We start from the raw sequence: 22,199 nt of genomic DNA on the forward strand, positions 1-22,199 counted from the left end.
GGCAATGACATTTTCATATGTAAACAGTTTAAAAGTGTACGTTTCATGTCTTCATCAAGGCAGTATCACTATTATTGTTATTAGTGTCATCTTTATTTAAGTTACAGATTTTGCTTTTAATCGTTTTATTACTTATTTAAAGCGAAAGCAATCCTGTAGGTTGAGTGTGGATATGATCAGAATCAAAGTATTTTAATGGCATAACGAGACATCATTACATCATTGAACTTATACATTGTAAGACGAACAACGTAAACATTTATGTAAATGTTGATGCATAAAAGAAGATGATGATTTTATTTCCTAATCAAAGGGCCCAAATGAGGCATGGTTGACGGTTCAAACAATCATAATTCATACAAAATACACCAAACTTTATGCAACACACAACATACAAGTCACTAAAACTTGTAATGATTACAAGAAAGGGTTTGCTATGAAACAAGGACTACATCTTGGAAAAAACTGGAACATCATGTACAGGCTTAATCCCTACATTTGTCTCTTACTCAGGATACAATTATTATAAATCGAATGTTACTTTAGTACAAGTGGTACCAAGGGAAGATACTCGATGGATGATCTCAATGTTATATAAACAGAGAGAATAGCACCTGTGCATACATGTACATCAACTTACTATACATGTACATAAAGCTGGGTTTCTATATGTTTAGGTGTTTTTCATACTTTCTCACGTCTCGGTAATTATCTTTTTGGCAGTATTTAATTTCTATTAATGAATACTTTACTACAGCTAAAGTCAACAAACGTAGTGTCATTTTTATCACCGGGTAACAAATCATTGTCAACATAGGCCTGACTAACGCAGCAATGACACAGTCAGAAAGGACACTGAATTTTACACAGTTGACATTTTAGATGGTGATAAAAACTCGTAAATGTTTGTACAATATGTCATATTAAGTTGAACCATGGATGAACTTAGTTGACTAATTAATTATGAGCTTAACGTTTTGAGGTCACATCAATCATTTCTGTACGTTTTGTAGTTTTTGAATTTTATTTTTATTCTTATATTTTTATAACCCATTTAATGGTTGAATAAGGAACAAACATTAGTACAATGAACATTACACAGGTTATAAATACTCTTCTTTTATTCATTGAATATGATGACAACACAAATTAATTTCTATTTTAATTTTACACCAAGTAACCGCACTGAAATTTGATATAAAAAGTTATCATGATGCTGGAATAATCGTTGACCTGGAAACCATTAAAAGAGATGTATACAATTAGTTTTTGTATTTTGTATGAAACTTTTTAATTTAAAGGAAGGTCTCTAATTTCCTTTCAAACTCGACTAACACTGACAAAAAAATTATTGTAAAAAATTAAAAAGTGAGATATTTTTAAGGCTGTTTACTCGTTATATGGATTTTCATTTTGGGTTATATTCCACAAGCTTCTCTATGATTCTCTAGTACCTATGTTTTCTCCAAACTTACATCCAGTATTGGACCTCCGCCGTGGCCAATTCCCACACAAGGGACAATAAAATCAAGTAGCATGCCCTACGCTGACAACGCTATGGCCTTTTAACTGTTTAATAACCAAATGTAACGCATTTGACCTGTAGTACAGACATGCAACGTCTGTATGTAATGGTTCCTAAGTGCCCAAAATGGCATAAAAATAAACATTTATTAACAATTAATGGTCAGCCAGTTAGCAACTTTATTTTATGGCGGAGATAACTTGACTATAATTCGTTAATGCCTTTTTGACCTCTTGTGTTGGTCATTCAATGGTCAATAAAAGAAAATTGTTATAAAGATATGGACAATACTTCACAGCTGTGATGTGCAAAATGATAAGAATTACCAATTTTATCTGGCCATCTTATCATGAGCAGACAAAAGAACTCCGCTAAGTTTTTCATAGGTTTGCACTGTCTTTGAGGATTAATTGAGTTAGCATATTAATTGAACTAACTTAATCTGACAAAACAAAGTAGAATAAATTCTACAACTCGTGTTAGCCGACCATTACATCACAACATTATTTTTCCCAATCATCATTGGTTCACGAATTCCGTGTAAAGGTATATTGAGTTTTATTTCATTACATATTATACAGTAATTATGGATTCACATTACAATACTTTAGCTTAAACTATAGTGGTCATTTGTGCTAAACATGCCACCCAAGTGATATTTCTTGACCGGAATTCAACGCCAGCGACGACAGCTGTAGAGCTTATAGATTGCAAACAGCATAGACGATAAGTAAATGTCCTCTTGCTGACACACAATTTTACGTGTTGTGGATCAAAAAGTCGTGCCTAGCAATACTGTCCTCTATCAAGAATGTACCTAAAATTTTATAACGTGATCTTAAGCTCTTGATCTTATTTAACACTTTGCTTTACATGGGTATTTTGTCGAGCTGCGGTGCCAGGTTTCATAGATGAAATTAGGAATGCCTCGGGTTAATTAATACGGGCACCTGCCAAACAGGAGATTAACGAAAGCGAAAATGAAACAAACATGAAAAGCCACTGTAGTTAACAGACTTAGTAATTTCCGGAATTTCCCTTTTATTTAATACTCAGTTTGACTATTTTCGATGACAAAATTATTCCGTATTTTGCCATTTATAATTCCATGGACAAAACTGAAAATAACAAACTAACGATCTGGTCAATTTGGGTATTTAACCAAATAAGAATTATCAATTGTATAGTTTGACATTAAAATAGCTAACTTAGGATTGTCGAGTTTAAAATCATTCTTCTCTTTTAAATTATCTTACTTGCCTATCTTTAATGCCAGCTAGTAGGGGGTATTAAATGTGGCTGCTGAATGCAAGTAATATATAACTTTAAAAAAAATGTGGGATTCATCCTTCATTCTTAAACATCAAGAAAATAATAATATATGATAAAATCACAAGCTATTAACTTGTAAAAACTTATTTATTGTAATGTCTCTACAGTTACACTTGAACATTCAGAACAGTATAAATTAACAGTTACACTTGAACATTCAGAACAGTATAAATTAAACCTTAAATCTGGTGTTATTAAGTTGTTCCATAGGTTTGAAAAATAATGTCTGTAAAAAGGCAACAGGTGCACAGTACATATTAAAGTGCAAAACATCTGCTGCTTCCGGGTATAATGACATTGATTTGCTTCTTGACAACAAATTCATGGGACATAAATGAGGTGACATGTCGCTATTTCCTTAACATATTGATTTTCGTTTAACTGTTTGTTGTTGCTTGTGCTATATGTAGTTACTTATGGGGATTTTTTTGCAAAAGAACTCTTGTTATGACTACATGTAATGGGCAGTCTGATATGTTCGCTGTTTCGGTTTATCGAAACGTGTTGCGCGATAATTAGATGATGTGATCCTCAAAATATAAATCAAAGACTGAAGTCTTCAAAGTCGCTAATCGTCAAATATTCTATGCACTGCTTTTGGCCTGCTTTCAACATCCGAAATTGCACGAATGCAATATGCTCTAAACTCGGGTGACTTCTGCTAGAATCTTGGTTCCCTTGAGATGATTGCTCTTTTATGCGACAGTGATGTCCCGAATTTTTTTCAATCAAAACAACTGGTTACCAGGAAGTGCGGATTATGGTTTCTCTCAACTATAAACAGGGAACGAGATTAGGAATCAGATTAAACAACCGGCAATGGCTATTTATCGGGGCCCTGATACTGAATATAACCTATGTAGCCAATTGTAATTGTGTCTGAATCGGAAACTGGGTAATGTTCAATGCTAACCGATCATTTCATCTTTTATTGTAGACTTCCCGTTCTCATACAAGCAAATAACACACGTAGAACACGTGTGTATTGTATTTAATGTACATTTTGATCTCGTATGAAGCTAGAACTATGAAGCTATGATCATAAACACGGCACCTATCAGCAGCTTAATGTGGAGTAGTAATATATAATTATGCAAATCATATGCGAATGTAAAGTTCTAAAACTGCGAGTGCAAGAAGTCGACGTTAACAATATTAGCGGCTTAAAAAGAATACAAAGTATCTCGCGCGCAATTTAACTATGCGTAGTTTTTAATCTCCTCAATAAATAGAGATAAATACGCTTTTTATGACTATTGAAGCGATTAAGGAATGTTCCAAAAATCTTAATTCCATTGTGTTTTCTCTTAATATTTATGCCGCTTCTTGTGAACATGGTGTTAAATAAATTAATGTAGTGTAAATCGGAACTTAAAGTACAATTTTGACGAAGGATTTAGACACTAACGGCCGATTATACATGTTTGTTCTAGAAGACATGTAAATCCACTCTCTGGTGAAATAAATTATGTACTTTTTACCAGTTTCGTACCAAGCCTTACATTTCTTTGTGACAGAGATTGCAGTTTTTGAAAGCAGAAAAATGTGAACCATCCTTTTTCTTCTTCCTTTTTCTTTTAACTTTAATTTCTATGCTGTTTGTATATGTGTTTCGCAGTACGCTACTGTGAATCGTGGATACTTAGCGATTTTTTTTTCTGGTCTTATACTGACGGTTAATGTCCTTTCTACTAGAGTGTTAATTGAAATTGCCAGAAACCAACAGTACACGCGTCGTTGTCAACATAAGCGTCACAGGCGAAATTGTACTGGTCATTGGAATGATATTTAAGAGAGAGAAAAATTCTGCTAATTCAGATTTCGTGTAATTTTTGAATGATCTTATTTTTTTGTTGTCTTATTTAAGTAGCTATACTATTTTTTTTCAAGCTAGTGTACAACAGTTACCAGAAACATGTTACGTACAAGTAGGTATTACATGAACATGTATAATCGATAAAATCACATTTAATTTAGCAACAATTAAAAGCAATGGTAATGTAATATAAATATGTGTTTACAATTTATTGATCATTAACTAAATATTTGTACTGTTTTACCCCTGAAGATAATTTCATGAAGCCCTTTCATACGTATGCATGGTTCATAGGAACAATTACATTGTAAGTTGAACCTTGACCTCCAGTTGACATGCTGGAAAGGAATTCTATACAGAACCATTAAAAAAATAGGTAAAATGTAATTGATCTTTGGTCATAAGAGTTAAACCCGTAATATTTTTTAAAAAAAAAGTAAAAAAATTTTCTTGCCAGTCGCATATCATAGAAAATGTTTCCTTTTTTTTGTGGTTCCTTTCATTCGTGTTAATTAAGATATGGTAGGGCGCTGTGACAATTACGCATATGACTAGTGAGTACGGGACAATTACACCATCTCCGTTTACCATCTGTTTAAGTACAGGAAACTAATGTTTCCACCCCCATCAGAGAAACTGTTAAAACATGTATAAATAAGTACAAATAGACCTGTTCTGTTACCTATCCTTTAAAGGTTTTTTTTTTCAAATTTCAATTTATGTCGCCTTTAAATACATAAAATAAAGTAATAATAGGGCAAAAATCCTTATCGATATTTATTTTAAATCTCGTCTTCAATGTATATAATTGTTTACAACACCTTTTTTTTTACTTTTGACACTTCTCAATAAATTAACTCCTACATGTAGGTAATACTTGCGTATAATATGTAAAATGATACATGTAAAAGTGGGATGGGGACATTTAATCATTTACAAGTTAACACTTATCAAAATATCAGTAAGTAGAAGCAGCCAGATACATGAGCCATCCAGGATCTTAATATTTGGTGTCATCACTGACTATTGCATACAGTTTACTTGAAATCACAATTTTAGAAAAGGATATTATATTTGTTGGTTCAATAAAACAAAGGATATCCCCATACTAAATTTTCTAAAAAAAAATTGATAGTGACAATACAGGATAACTGAAGGATCATTCTTTATGATACAGGTGAACTCGCAACCTCTTATATGACAAATCACAAACAAGGAAATCTAAAAACCCATGTCTTTCTGTAAGGACCCATGTTTTCTTTACTTATCACAAAAAAAATGTGATTTTCAAAAGAATAGATTTTAATTAAAGATGGTCTTCACATATCGTATCTTAACTGAACAATCATCAGACATCAAGTCACTTGATTCAATTTCGAACTGATTCACAAACACACACACAAACACACATGAATCCTGTAAGATACGATGCCCCTTTAATACAACCCATGCATACAAACATTTATTGTTATATAGTATGAGTGAATTTTTTTAATTATTCTATTAAGTCTATATTGACCCAATTTCGAAGGGAAACGTCCTCAAAACCATTATTCTAATCATATTGCTTAAAACCACAATATGTCCCAAAAATATATAAAAGATTAAATAATGTGAGAATATATACTTATTGGGAAAAAATTCATTCATACGATAAGAAAATCTCGGTCATACTTTTGAATGGACTGGCAAACTAAATACAGATACTAGATGGATTTGCTAAAAGGATATTTACATAGGTATAAATTGTCAAACTATATATCAATAATACTACCCATTATCGCGACCTTCCTTGATAAAAAATACCCTGTTCTGGCGAAGTTTAATTTTGTAAAACGTTCAACCATACACAGGTAGAGTAAAATATATGAATGAACTGAAATTTGACTGTATGTTGTAGTTGTGGTATAGTAGGTTTGATCAAGCGTACGCAACCAGCATTGATTGACAGTTGGACCTGCCGGAGTACAACCATATATTAGAGAATGTCGAGATAAATTTTGAACATTATTGTTGATAACCGTTGGAGTATCAGCATGGAATATTAACATTATAATTTATGCAAATTGTTCATTATGTTAGTGATTAGAATTGTATATTAATAAACTATTTATTTAACGTTGGAAATATAATAATTTTTGTTTGACTTGAAATCAGTATTTGCAAAGATGAAATTAGGATTTAGATATCTGTTGATGGTAGCAGTTTCAGTGAACTTCGTGATAGGATATAATACATATCCTCGGCGTATTGCGAAGAGTGGTGCACTAGGTGGCTGTCCCTCACAGTGCCAGTGTCTAAAACTGAACTCTCGGGGCACCCGGGATCTCCTCCTCATGGATTGGGCTGGCGGTGAGCCATGGTACAGCAAAACAGATACAGATACGGACTATCAGCAAGATTCCGGGGATGCATCTGGACGGAGTATGATTTGCCAAGGGTTGCGTGAACTTCCGACACCATTGCCACAAGGTAACCGACAGTTCGATAACCCTTTTATAGTTGAGGTTATGTTGTATTGATATGAGTTTTAAGTTATCGAGCCTGCTACTTAAAGTATTAGTATAACATCGTAAATTTTAGGCTTGTATATTGAAATAGTGTTCTTTATCTATGTATGTTGTAAAGAGCTTAAATAACATAGATAAAAACGAATTTGATAAGTGCTAATGGACTCGGATTTTTTTGTCATTCTTTCGTAAAAGTTTGAAAGGTCCATGGAGTTTATTTCTTGTTCTGAACAAACACATGTTTTCATCATCTTTAACAGATTAAGAAAAATCGATATTGGAATATTCCTTTCGCACATTGTCTACGCGAATAAAAACAACTCCATAATAATATAATTTAACTAATTACTGAGAATCCGGGAAGGTATACTACGAAGACCCTACCATGTTAATTTTAGCATAAATGTGATTAATTGAATAAGAAAATTACAACACTTGCATACTAGGTAATGTGTGCATGCAATGTCGTTGAACAAATGTAAATTTATAGTTGCTTAATGTGAACCGAAGGGTATCAGGAAAATGCACCGAAACTAAATCCACCATGATGTTATGTTGTCCTTTAGCTGTAGATTTTCATGCCTGTGTCGTTATATTACGACATATTGTGTTACATTTTGTGTTCCGTTTTACGGCAAACATACATGTAATTGATTGACTAATTACAAGGTCACGGTCTCTTGTCGTTAGTCAAAGTAAACTAGACTTTAGCGACCACTTGTAATGTTTTAAATATATGTTCTTCTGAAATGTCAAATTTAAAATATATAAAATTGATTTATTTTGTCATTAGTGAAGGTTTTTTGTATGTTAGAGTCTTGTGATGAATAGCGATGGAATTTTTAATCGGTTGTCGCTTTCGAAAGTGCACCAAAATCTAATATGAATTGGCTATGACTAATTTCCAAGTTTGATGTAGTACAACGTAATGGGACATTAGTTTTGACAATGTTTTTTAACACTATGACAATATATACAGATATATAGATTTAATTATCATCATTCACACAACTGTTGGATTCGTCAAACTGTGTCAATAATCAGAGAAACTTCAAGTGGAACGTTTCCTTTATTGAGCAGCGTCTAGATATGACCACCCGTAAATTTAAAGATTAAGAGGTAGTCACATCCGCTCCCTCAGCGTTCACAATGCCTCCTTCTTTTATCCAGGAAATAGAAATTATAGGTCCAATGAAAAAAGTGTTAAGTCTAATCGTTTTATGACACTGAACAGAACAAATGAATGTCTAAAAACTATTATTTGTATTTTGAATATTAGGAAAATAACGATCTCAGACGGAGAACCTTCACATAATACCGGTAATTAGTCAAGATTTCAATTTAACATGAACATTCTGAGAAAAAGTTGTTTTGCTGCCGAGAGTTATTAGAACATCGATTGTTCAAATTATATTCAAGTAAGACTTCTTTAAAAGAGAAAAAAAATGCATCAGAACCATGACATTATGACTCGACCTTAAACAAGATGTGTTCGAAAACAGAAAGCAAACAAAAGGTACCACTTATATCCACAAATGTACATATACTGTTACGCTTATGGTTGTAAGAAAGAGAGAGAGAGTGGTTAGTCTTCGATTATTAAGCATACATTATAATTGATACTTGACACATATATTTTGTGATTCATACCGTGTATGTTCAAATTCTAGCGTTACATAATCGTATAGTAAATTAAACAACTACGATGGTTGTCAAATATGTTTATCTGATAAATAATAGCAATTTTGGTCCCCTACAACGCCATTTCAGAATACAAATTATAGATCCCCTTCAACGTTCATTTAAGGCTGTGAGCTGCAATAATGTCGCGCAGCTTGGGACTTTCGTTTGTAAATATTTAAAAGGGTTGAAAATGTTTAGTTTCTTTTTTATTTATTTTATTTTGTGCATCATGCCTCTAAATACATTAGAAATTTAATCTTTACGACTTCATGACGTTTGCTTGACTTTCATTACTGTCCGGGGGTCAGTCGGATTTTACCGAGAGAAAAAAGTTTTGGGAAATCTTCCGTTTTATCATTTAATTTGGAATACTAGTATCCGGCAATAATTATGCTATTTATGAAAATGGACTAAAACTATTATCAAAAGAGCATGATATTCGACATTAATTTAGAGATCAGAAGAAAAATTTGCCGACTCGTCTTTTTGCACGTACGCTTTACGTACGGCCATATATAATAATGCCTTCAAATGCGTCCGAAATATTTCGAAATATTATTGAAATATGAATGACAAGTATTGATTTATGGCGTTTGTAATCTTGGTCTATGTATGTAACACTAGGTGACAACATACACCAGGTAATGTGTAAAGGTTATTACCACCTGGTATAGTCTGGTGTCGATTGTGGCTAAAGCCACTGACACATCATTTGTGTCAATTACTTCTTTAAAAGCAAATCTATTTTCACTTCGGTTATTGTGAAACAGAACAAGGTCCTTTGTATTACATACATACAATTCTAAAGACGAGGAAAGTTGACTAATGCGGGGAATTTTGTTTTAAATGTTTTTGAAATAAAATGTATTGTTAAAACACTTTTTTCATAAGCAATCCTCTACAGACTTGGAAATGTCAATTTGAAAAGTATATATCACACTGTCTTTCTATCTATAACAACCTCGAGGTTACGTCCTCGCCTGATAGTTTACTTTATCTATATAGATTTTTTAACGTTCGTTAATTGGTTATCTATATGGTGTTCCATTTCAATGTATATCAATATACATGCACACAGGTTTATGTCAAAATGATCCATCCGCCACAAGAAAATTGTCGCTATAGATTACCACACGCAGCGTAAAACATCGATCATTTTGTCCATTTTATTTACAAATAGCGTGAAAAACCACAAATTTGTTAAACACAATATTTAACCTAATGACACACATTAGTAACGTTTGAACATTTCTCCTATTAAAGGGGTTTCTTGAGACATGGGTAACCGTAATCGTTAATAAACTATAAAAAAAAAAGTAAAATCTCCCCGCTATGTTTGACATGTTTGCGAAGCATCGAGTTTCAATGGACCTCCTCGTTTGTGAAAAAAAATCGCACAAAGAAGTCTTTTGTTTACATGGGTCAATTTAAGCGACATGCGACACTTAAATTTTTTGCCCCCAAATGCACCGAAACTTGCTGTCATTACTCAGTGAAATAGAATATGATTACTCAGTTCTGAAATGCTTTTATTTTGATAAGAGACGTCCTGTTTCATGTATATTGAATCTATAATGTTAGAACTATCGCAAAGGTGTGAACAACGCTTCAAAAAATGGCTGCATTTATTATTCAATGTTCTTTATTTTCGGATATCTTTTGATTGGTTCAAATAATTACAGATCTTCTTTTAACGTTCTTTCACACATATTGGGACTGATCGAATCCCATCATTTATTGGTGATTTTTGAAAAGTATAAGCAAGGACCTCCCTTGAATGTAGAGAACTGCATGTCGTTTGAAAGCGATTTTCATAATGAAAGGTGAAACATTATATTTTAAAATACATAAATGTAGGTCACTTCATTTGAGTTTCTCACAAGAGAACTCGGTGTATTTTATTTTTGTAAAACGTTTTTGTCTTCATATGAATTATGAAAGTCATAAATTTAATTTCTCAACATTTTGTGTGATACGCTACTCAAGAAAAAATATTTTACGCCCTAAGTTGAATCAATGCCATCTAAGAAACAGCGCCCCATGTCTATTTGTCGCGAAGAAAACTTTAAGTGACCTCTGTCCATATCACCGGACAATAATTGGATTAATGAGATGTCGAAAGAAAACAGCGGAACAAAGCACAAACAGTCTTTTCGTCCCAAATAAACACATATTTGTAATGTACCTCAGCATGGTACCGGCTTAAGGCCAAGCGTCAATATTGACAAGTGTTTAATACCCTCTCTAAACCGATCATTGTCCCATTTAAACCAACGAAACTTTAAACTCATTATTAATGAGTGTCCGCACAGGCTTCGGGACAATCATAAGCCAATGTATGGCTTAATCTTCTAAATTCATTCTATAAATATTATAATTAGGATGTCAACACGAATGATTCCATATCCCTTCACCGATTCATATCTCAAAACAAAAATATTATAAGATATGATAATACATATAGACCACAGTCTCAAACTTCGGAAACCAGGCGTATGAATTTGCATTTAAAATACTTTGTGCTGAATGTGAGCATGAATACTTTCTGCACAATTTGCTTTTAATCAAATTAACATTTTCTAACCAATGAGTAGAAATATTTTTACGATTTACCAGAATATTATAATTATAAACGTAAGCATTATTTGTTTTCCTTACAGACATTACGAAGATGTATGTGTATGGTGACAGTAGCAGGATTGTTGAACAGGAAAAACAACGAGACTTCCCACGAGATCAAGAATGGAAGACGATACCGAACACACAGCTACGGTATATTAACCGTCATGCATTCCGCGGAAACTCGATGCTCCACGAATTAGTTCTCACTGGAAATAATATTGAAGTTCTCTATCCGTTTATTTTCCATGGACTCCGGAATCTAGGAGTTCTCTCAATCCAGAACAATAACGTGCAGCATCTATCGGCGGCTGTCTTCAATGGATTGACTCATCTAACAGAATTAAGACTTAGCGACAACAAAATTCGATTTCTTCCATCTTCCGTCTTCAACAACTTGCTTGATTTGACAGTTTTGTATCTTAATGGTAATAAACTGAAAACAATTCAAAAACAATTGTTTACTTCGCTGGCAAAATTGGAGAAGCTTGATCTTTCTCGAAACAATATTTCTGACTTTTATGACGAAATTTTCGACCACAATATGGAACTAAAAGAGTTGTTACTTGACGGTAATAGATTGTGGATGATTAGGCCAAGGTGGTTCAAGAATCTGTATGCATTAGAAAGTCTGTCGATCAGAGGCAATCAAATTACCCAATTATATCCGGACTCATTCCTTAATTTGCTGAATCTTAAACAGTTATTGTTGTCAGCCAATTTAATCAACCATATTCACGACGGAGCTTTAAGAAATCTTCAAGACTTGCGCGTCCTTGACCTAGCAACAAATGATTTACAGGAAGTAACGAAATCAGACTTCATAGACCTTTATGCACTTCGTGAACTGTTTCTATCTTCAAATAGGCTGACTAAAGTGGCAAATAATACATTTGGGTTGATAACTAGCCTTGTAAAGTTAGACTTGTCGAGAAATGATTTGGAAATACTCCACAAAGACATGTTTGCAAATCTGCATAAATTACAGGTGCTAGATTTGTCCCACAACAAATTACAGAAGATTATCAAGGGTTTTTTCACAGGTTTGTGGGAGTTGAAAGACTTGAAAATGAATGACAATTTTATCGGAGTAATTGAAAACGAAGCTTTTAACATTGTCGTTAAGAACCATTTGTCAAAATTGTCGTCACTTAACTTAGCAAACAACAATCTCAAAACGTTGACGGCACTAACTTTCAGAGGAATTCCAAACACAAAGTCGTTGAATTTGGAAAATAACAAATTGAAACGATTGCATAGTATGTCACTTTCGGAATTTTCCAACTTAGCTTCTTTGTCTTTGCGGAAGAACAAGATAAAAAATATGGACAATGGAATTTTTCATGGATTAAAAAATCTAGTTGACCTTGACATTTCCGAAAATAAAGTGAGAACAGTCGGCAGCAATATGTTTGTTGGACTGGATAACCTTGAAGATCTGGACATCGGCAAAAATCAAATACGTGCCATACACAGAGATGCATTCAAAGGGTGTCCGAATGTCAATGAAATTAATTTGGAACGAAATACTTTGATCAGTTTCAATTTTTCCATGTTGCAAGACTTGCCCCAGATAGAGTCTGTTGATCTCAGTAACAATCAGCTCTTCTGGATTGACGTTAACCCAAAAATGTACCTCCGCCTCAAAGATTTAGTACTCTCTAACAACAACCTTCAAACATTGAGTAAGCGCACTGTTAACCTGATGGGATCGTCATCCATTTTGTCAATTAAGGGCAATCCATGGAAGTGTGACTGTAACCTTGGATGGGTGGTGGACGATGCTATCAACAAACGTGTTAGGCTTGACCCACTGCACGAGGCAATGTGTAAAAGTCCGTCAAGACTTCATGGATTTAAGGTATGTATTACTCACAATTAAAACTTTTTCGGTGAATATAACATTACAGCGTATACTGAATATTACTACTTTGTTGCTAATGGTGTAGCTAGTATATTAATAATAAGTTTGACTACGAGAAAAAAAAACTTTTACAATATTTTTAAATGTAAATATTTCATCCTATTTCGCCTAAGGATACACAAATAACCATTACCTACCCTTTCTAATCAACACATAAATAAAATTTTTTCATTGATAATAACTGAATGCTTCTCAAAGTACACAGTTTCTATATGTAATCCTACTTTTAAAGGCTTTTCTTGCACAAAATTATGGAAAGATACATGATATCTTGAATGTGTGAGTATTAGAATGTTGTTATGTGTTCTAGGTGTCTGATCTAGACTCTGATGACTTTACCTGTCGACAGGAGACCACTGATAGAAAAATAGGTGTAGAATGTAAGGATAGTCCTTTTAACAAGAAGAGTTCTGTTGATAAAAGGTAAGTGCACAACGGAAAAACATTGTACTCTATAGACAACGGTTTAATGAATGATCTCTCTGTATAGTGGGTAGATTATTGAATTATTATTTTCTGCCTAGTTAATTGATTGTTTGTATTATTCTTTGGGAAGAAAGCAAATGGTTTTTAAGGAGTAGGGTTTCTCATGAAGAACATCTCCATTATCATAGGCCAAGAAATAGTTTCATTCCCTGCTACCAGCAAGAAAAATATAGGGTATGTAGGTAGGGAAATTATATTTTTTTTCAAACACATTTGACATTGAGTTGCTTGAGCCAAAATGGCCATAAAATGTTTAGGATAGGCGCAAAAAAAAACTAAGGTGGGTAAGGTAGCAGTAAACAGACAAATTTTTTTTTTTTGCCTTTGTGTGTAAACTATTGGGATGGTCCTTGGTTCGTGATTAGTCTCGTTTCTGCTCTAAGACACAACAAACTGAATATATGATTATCTGAAGATGAAATTTGCCTTTCATGTGTACTTCCGGTTTGCGATTATTTTTTCCAAATGGTTGTCTTTTCATGTTGCTCAATGGCTTATGTATTTATACAGTTATTTGATAAGCAAAGATCGTATATATCGTAGTTTTGTTAGTAGCATATTTGCATGCAGTACAAATGTATAAATGCAATAAAGTAGTTAATTAGACTTGTAATTGCGTTTCAGATCTATGAATCGGAAGTTAATAAACAAACATGTGACAGTATATGATTGGAGGAAAGCACCAGTATCGAATGGAATCCTAGTTTCGGATGACTGGGCTTTGGTTGGAGCAAGCGCACTCAACCATATTCCAATTGATGAAATAGTGGTAAAACTAGGTCATGGCAAAATACAAGCAAAAGCTTTGAATGTTGTTAAACACCCACTTCTATCGATGGGAATGGGCAATTACGATGTTGCCTTGATACAGCTTAAAACAGGTAAATTAAAGGATTTAGACGGAATTGTTCCGCCATGTTTCTTAACCCAGCGTCAGTTCAAAGTAATTTCCAGAATCATTCCTAAGTTTTCCGTAACAGCCCGAATTAGGAAAGGTGCCAGATCTAAGCTGAAACTGAGGAAAGGAAAGTTTAGATCTTGTAAACAAACTGATTTCTTATGTACTTTTATGAAAACACCAAAAAGAAAGACAGATATTTTACTGAATGGTTCGCCATTATATGTCGGCCACAGTAATAATCTACAATTAGCAGGTTTAGGTATTCAACCAGCTTTGTCACATGACATTAAAGACGTTAATTTTATACCTTTGTGGACAATATCAGATTGGGTTAGCACGGTGATGCAAGAATACGAAAAAAAGTGCCATTTCGATAAGAAAAACGTTATGTTGTGTTCTGGTCTTAATCTTCCACAAGCTTCTGATCTGTATGCGAAACTACAACATAAAGAAACACATTGATGAGCTAGAGTTCTATAAAAGAAACACGACAGTGTTTAAGAACACAGGCCACAACGTGTTCGGAATGACTATACGCGCGACTAAGCATTCATAGTGCATACTTGTAGTATTAAGCTTGCTTCTCGGACACAAGAGCCAAAATAGCAGGATTTATCGCAAGCTTGAGTGGTGTTACTTAGACATGCCTGATAGACGCAAGAGCTCCTACTAGCCGACAGCCTTTATTGTCGACTAAAGGGCCAGTTTTTTTTACCAATATTCATGAAGTTGACAGGCGTACATGCAATAGGGTCTTAGAGACCAATGACAATTTTACAGGACCGAGTAACTGCAATAGATCTATTTAGTCATCTACTTATAATTGCTAATAGACTTCCACTAAACATCTGATCGTAGTGTTGTCTAGTGATCGAACTTGTGTTATTTGATGTTATTGATCTTTATAATTCATGTACATAATCAAGATATACTAATCAAACAGTTGTTCACTGATGTAAAAACTCGTCTGAAATATCCATTTTAAATATTTGTCATATGTAAATACATTTCGTACTAGAAATCCAAGTTGAAGCCTAGCCTAGCCATACCGCATAAAGTAGTATTCCTTCATTGATGCGTGTATCGTGCTTCATGCTGCCAATTATTTCACGTTAATGCTTAAGATTAAAACAATCAGGTCAGGATAAATCAAAATTGTTTTCTTTCATAAATCAAAATACAGAATAACAATAAACAATTGTATTGTTTTGTAAATTAACATTGTAATATGATTTATGCTATTTTTCTACGCGTATTTATGTGCTACGCATAGGTCCAAATGTGAAACCGTTTTTATGTTTCGATTTCTTGTTTATATATTTTTAAAGTCAATAGTATTTTAATAAATAGGGCATATCAAAATAAATCAAAAAGAAAATTTACCTTTTGGTTTGAATGGATATTTTTAACTGAAGAAAAAAATCTTGAAATTAGTAACTTAACTCTAGATATACAATTTAGAAAATTTTAGCACACTCGATCTCCTTCGCACGATTAAACTAGAAAATTGAAAAACTTGTTTAATATGAATACATTCAATAGTAAAATATATAAAACCTTGTTAAAAGTTAAAGAAAGTTTAAGAAAAATAACCTTAAATTTTTGGGGGAAATAAGCTTTGCTTGTCAAAAATAAACAGCTATGACTGTTTATCATTAAGACACATATACCATGCGAGTCACGTCAAAAATTCAAGTTGTGATGGAGCTAGCATCCATTTAATTTGATGTCTCATTTTATTATATTATTGTTGTTAGTTTTTTTATGAATCAGTATTTGTACATATGGTTTTTATACATTTGTTAACATTCGAGATGAATGATTTATTTATTGAAATAAAATTTCTTTTGTAAACATTTCATTTTTATGGTCGTCATCATGAACTGGTGGACCATTATGTTGTATCCATCTGAACCATGAGAACAGATAAGTTCACTGTGTCATAGGTTTCCTTTCCTCTTTCGTCTACCATGGATGTGAAATTTAATGACCAACTCACTGGGTGTTTTCAGAAAATCAGAGGACGCTTACCCAACCGATGCACTTGGTCCTTGCTTCCATTTTTAGTGGAGTAGTCTATTCACTTGTGTTATTTTTGTTATTCCATATTCTTTGTTGAGTGTCTCTATTTCCCCTGTCTAGTGGTTATCCTTGGATAATGTTCTTTGATGTGTCTGTCTATTTCCCCTGTCTAGTGATTATCCTTGGATAATGTTCTTTGATGTGTGTCTATTTCCCCTGTCTAGTGGTTATCCTTGGATTATGTTCTTTTTTGTGTGTTTCTATTTCCCATGTCTAGTGGTTACCCTTGGATTATGATCTTTGTTGAGTGTGTCTATATCCCCTGTTTAGTGGTTACCCTTGGATTATGATCTTTGTTGAGTGTGTCTATTTTCACTGTCTAATGGTTACCCTTGGATTATGTTCTTTGTTGTGTGTGTCTATTTCCCCTGTCTAGTTGCTATCCTTGGATTATGTTCTTTGTTGTGTGTGTCTGTTTTCCCTGTCTAGTGGTTATCTTTGGATAATGTTCTTTGATGTGTCTGTCTATTTACCCTGTCTAGTGGCTATCCTTGGATTATGATGTGTTGTGTGTGTCTATATTCCCTGTATAGTGGTTATCCTTGGATTATGTTATTTTTATTTCCGTTCGAATCTTGGTGTTCTTGATTTCCGTTTCAAACAGTGTATGTCTAACTATGCGTAAAAAAGACCATAAAAACAGGATTCCACAGTCACCTAGTTACGGTAACAACTGGTCATTCACACAAGGTTAACTATAATTAGTGACTAATACATGTTTGCACGGACAAAGCCCTGGTTACTATGTAGATTACACTTGATAACAAGAAGCGTATGATAACAAGTTGGACATAATTTAAAAATGGTGAAAGTCGGAGTAACAAACATACATCTCGGTTATTCCCAGTAAATCAGAGTAACTCTGAAAAAGGACATAGGAGAACCTTAATTTTTGAACTGAATTTCAAATAATCTTCAAAGGAAAGAATCAAAATGTGAACACTTAAAGAGACATTTAGGATTACGGGAAATTTCAGATTTTCAAAATTACCATGCAGATGAGAACCATACTGAACTTTCTATCGAATAACAAGAAGGAAGACGATAACAACAATTATAAGAGATGACTAACAATATTCAGCTTAAAATACTTCCATCTGTACATGTATGCAATTATAAATTTTCTCAGCGATTTACTATAACTGACATTGCGTCCAAAGGCTTACCACTTAAAAGTAAAAAGCTATCTGGAAACACACAATTTTACTTCATAGACGTATGATTCAGAATGTCTTAAACAAGTCAGAAAAAGTTGATATATTGATTGTAGTGTTATGTTACAAAGGTATAATATAATAGAAAAGAAGATTCTACACAAAACTATTGTTTTCTTTAAAGTACTAACAATTATACAAATTGTGACCAAACGGTAAATGTTTCCTGCTAGTGAATTATCCCCCATTGTGCGAAAACAAATAGCAGAATATACATGAATCACGGGGACTGAGGATTCATCGAAATAGACAACTGCTACATTCCAGACCATTTCAGTGCTCAAATGATCGCGTAATCACCACTGTCTTTTGTCAATGTACTAAATTAATCATGAATTGGTTAACCTGTTACGCACATGATCGACCAATAGGACCAAGAAATACCAAACACTGCTACATATAGAAGTCAGTATGAAATCAACTTAAAAATAATATCGTTGCATTGCACATATTACTATCATCGTAAGATCTGAGTATGAAATCATAGCGTGAAAGTGGTGTCACCATGAAGAGTAAAATACAATCGCATTTTAACGAAGTGGTCTCTCTTAAATGTCACGAGTTTTAAGTTCAAGATTGTGATCCGAAATAAAATTTTATTGCCTCTTATAGAATTAAAGAATTCTCGTTTTAAGCCACATTTAAACTTAAGCAATGTCTCCAGACAAAATACAAGAATATTATATCATATAGATAGATACTGTAGGGTTTATTGCATTCCATTTAAACTGTATTTAGTTTTATTATCACTTTAAAATACTAGCCATAAATACTATTTTACGAGCCTCTAATGTCTATATACATGAATGAAATACAAAGTGAAGAATGCCGTACTGGGAATAATGTCTAGAAATAACATCTCCCCACACACAGTGTTTCAAACACAGTGTGTGTTCTGTCTCAGTAAACTGTTTTAGCTAAAAGTACCAGAAACTGTCTGTACTTCATTTCATTTTTGTACACAATTAGGCTACTTGGAGCTTATATCAGTTCCTGAACATTGGTTTCAGAGGTATCTAACATAATACGGCTATCCGAAGGAAAATACAAATGTAAGTCAGAAATGTATAAATAAACAATATAGTGTTCTTATCAACAATACCAAAACATTATAGACTAACAGTAATGATATGAGGTGCACTTGTAGGAATTATAAGTTATGCAATGTGGTTTAGCATAATTTAATTCACAAGAAGAGAAAAAAAAATATGAAGATAAAGTAAACAACCCAAGAACAACAGTTTATCAGCTTTCATAAATAATAAAAGTATACGTCTCACCAGTCATTCAAGGCCTTTTCTAATGTCTTTTTTATAAATTAAAAAAGAAGTTGTCTAACAATTTTGACTGAAGAAGGCTTTGGTGGGACTTACCATAAGGATCATTTCAGCCATTGAAAGTTTCTTTCTGTCTATTAAAGTTTTAAAGATATTGGTTGGAAACTGTAAAAAAGTCATTATTCATCTTTCAAGGCAATAACTCTTACAAACAGTCGTCTGACAACTTTGATCACTAGAGATTTATGTAGGCCTTATAATAAGAATCATTTCAGCAATTTAAACAATTTGGATAAACCAAGCGGTTTTGGAGTTATAATGTGCATAAAACTACCGTCTGACCCTATGTGCTATTTTTAGTAACGGCAGCCATGTTTTTGTCGGTTCAAAAATCCCCAAACTTGTTCTACGCAGGATACCCCAAGGAACATTCAAACCAAGTTTGATTCCAATTGGTCAAGTAGTGTCAGAAAACATTTTTGAAAGAAATAACATTAAAAATAGCAAAAAAGTCCAAAAAGGAGAAGAACTCCAACATGGCTCAACCGATTAAAATTAAAATTTTAAACGTAACGCTTTTGGAGATATATGCGAACAACTACTGTCTGACCCCTATGTTCTATTTTTAGTAACAGCGGTCATGTAGTTTCAGAGGAGAAGATTTTTGAAAAATTGTTAACGGGCGACGACGACGGACGCCAAATGATGGTAATACAATGTAGCTCACATGGCATTCGGTTAGGTGACCTAAAACAGATGGCGTATGCCTCAGTCGTGACCTCATTCCACTTTACTTCATGCTTTTTGTTAACAGTTTATTATTTTAATGATAACAGATTTTTTTTAATGTTGTTCTGAGCAAGGTTTCCCACATTTAACGAGGCAAAAAAATAGGAATTTTATAACGGATAAAGTGTGTTGTAATATCGCACCTAAGGCATTCAAACATAGTCTTCGTGGACAGTGGACATCATGACCAAGAGGATTACTCTAAAGGTAACAGAGAGTAAACGATGTGACGGTATCCAGCGGAATAGCACCTGTCATAACATCAAGTTATCAAGCGTAAATCTAAATTGAAAAATTGTCCTCATATATTCCTAGCTGCTAAAACAAGCAATACTAAGTTTACAATGTATTCATCAAATCATTTCAAACCTCATCAAAATGACACACCTGTATCAAAACTGTCATCCCGGTAAAATTTATGTCTCCTATTTTATGACCTTTAGTATGTTCAGTATATCACAGCAATTTATTTAAATAATTTGATGATGGGTTTGTTGCACTACAGATTATGTATTTGTTTACTGTCTGTATTTGTCTTGTTAGGGTGAAATGAAAACAGTGGCACAGTAAACTGGTAGCGTAAACTTCTGAACAGTAAGAAGCAATGTGTGTCTTTGGTAAGTTAATCGAGTACGAAGACTTTTATGTCAACATTTTGTTGCATTACGGAAACTGATTCAAACTGTTCCCAGTTTGCCCAAAATCATCAATTTGGTAATAATTGTGAAAACCACAAAAAGATGTTCTGTTGCCGATTTTGTAGAGGCGATCATATTGTAGAGACAATCGTAAAATTGGTATCTGTTCAAACATTAGAACATATATGTCGACTTAAAAGGGAAACAATGGAACAACTATGAAAAGAAACCATACTCTTGAAACTAGTGAAAAAAAACTATTAGAGAAAAAAATTAAACGCCACGGGACACGCAAAATACTAAATAGTAAATATAATATTTACAATAAACTTATTATACTACTGACAGTATACCACCTTCATGGTTATAAAGACGTGCACTCCTTTAATGATTATCATTATGAACGATTAGTTGACATGTATATAAATTATGAATGAAGTTTTTGCCCATCTTTTGTGGTTTTCTTGTGAATGAACTGTTGTATTTATATTGTATTTAATTCGTTAACGTTATATGGTATCGTATTCCGAAGGCCTAGGTACTTAACGGGTCAAGTTGATTTTTTTCTGTGGTTTTAGGTAAATTATATGCTCGCAATAACTGTAGTAAAAACCGTAGTATGAATAGGATTTCATTACTTTATGTGTATGCAACTCAAAGGAGCTAACACCTACGTCGAAACTGAATGCTTTAAATATAGAATGAGTAGTTAAGTTGATGACACTTCACTAAAATTAAAGAAAATGTACTAGGTAAGTTTAAAATATTATAGAAGTGGGATGCTAGGAGTATTTAAATCAGTGTCCCTCTGTGAATTACATTTCTATTGTGAGAGTTTTATATTTGAATGAACTTCGTTACTGACATAATAATATGACAGAGACCAGCTTGAAGAGTTTAAGAAACACCCGGGATACGTACATGCAATAGGTGTCGTTATGGTTACCGTAATGTACAGTTAATGCACCAAATTGCAACTGCTACCATTTATTATAATATAATGAATGCCTAGTTGGTAACATCAGTGACTAACCGTGGTTAATGAACTAACCTAACTTAAATAAGAAGTAAATACACGACAGAAATATAAAGTCCTGTCAGAACTTGCCCATAATATTATATAGTGTGTCTATGTTGATTTCAAATTTGTATAACATTTTTGAAACTCCAGTAAAAACCCAGATAAAAACACTTTCGTACGTATTTTGTGAATGAACTATGCACACCATTTTATTCGTTAAATATTATCGTGTTGTGGAAACCTAGGTACTTGATGGGTTATGTTTACTTCCTGTACGCTGGTACTTGACAAAACCGCAACAATGTCGCTTACATGAATGAAAAACAGGTTCAGCAAGTAAAGGTATAGAGTACACTTCCATAACTGAAGGCCCGTACGTAAG

At 33.4% G+C, this 22,199-nt stretch overlaps 1 protein-coding gene across 1 annotated transcript; it reads left to right on the forward strand.

Annotated features, from left to right (window-relative positions):
- Positions 1-6,676: 6,676 nt before the first annotated feature.
- Positions 6,677-15,400, forward strand: LOC148609533 (uncharacterized). Its single transcript, XM_088540550.1, has 4 exons — positions 6,677-7,145; positions 11,527-13,346; positions 13,720-13,832; positions 14,520-15,400. The coding sequence occupies exons 1-4, from the start codon at positions 6,842-6,844 to the stop codon at positions 15,256-15,258; spliced, it is 2,976 nt and encodes a 991-aa protein (XP_088396676.1). The 5' UTR covers positions 6,677-6,841; the 3' UTR covers positions 15,259-15,400.
- Positions 15,401-22,199: the final 6,799 nt, after the last annotated feature.

This window comes from Perna viridis, chromosome 8 (assembly GCF_037379345.1).
Source record: "Perna viridis isolate PV_CMFRI_1.1 ecotype Kerala chromosome 8, ASM3737934v1, whole genome shotgun sequence".
NCBI classification, from domain to species: Eukaryota; Metazoa; Mollusca; class Bivalvia; order Mytilida; family Mytilidae; genus Perna; species Perna viridis.

Coding starts and splice junctions, on each gene's coding strand:
- LOC148609533 (XM_088540550.1), top strand. CDS start 6,842: ATGAAATTAGGATTTAGATATCTGTTGATGGTAGCAGTTTCAGTGAAC. Junction 7,146..11,526: donor TCCGACACCATTGCCACAAG/GTAACCGACAGT, acceptor TTTTCCTTACAG/ACATTACGAAGATGTATGTG. Junction 13,833..14,519: donor AAGAGTTCTGTTGATAAAAG/GTAAGTGCACAA, acceptor ATTGCGTTTCAG/ATCTATGAATCGGAAGTTAA.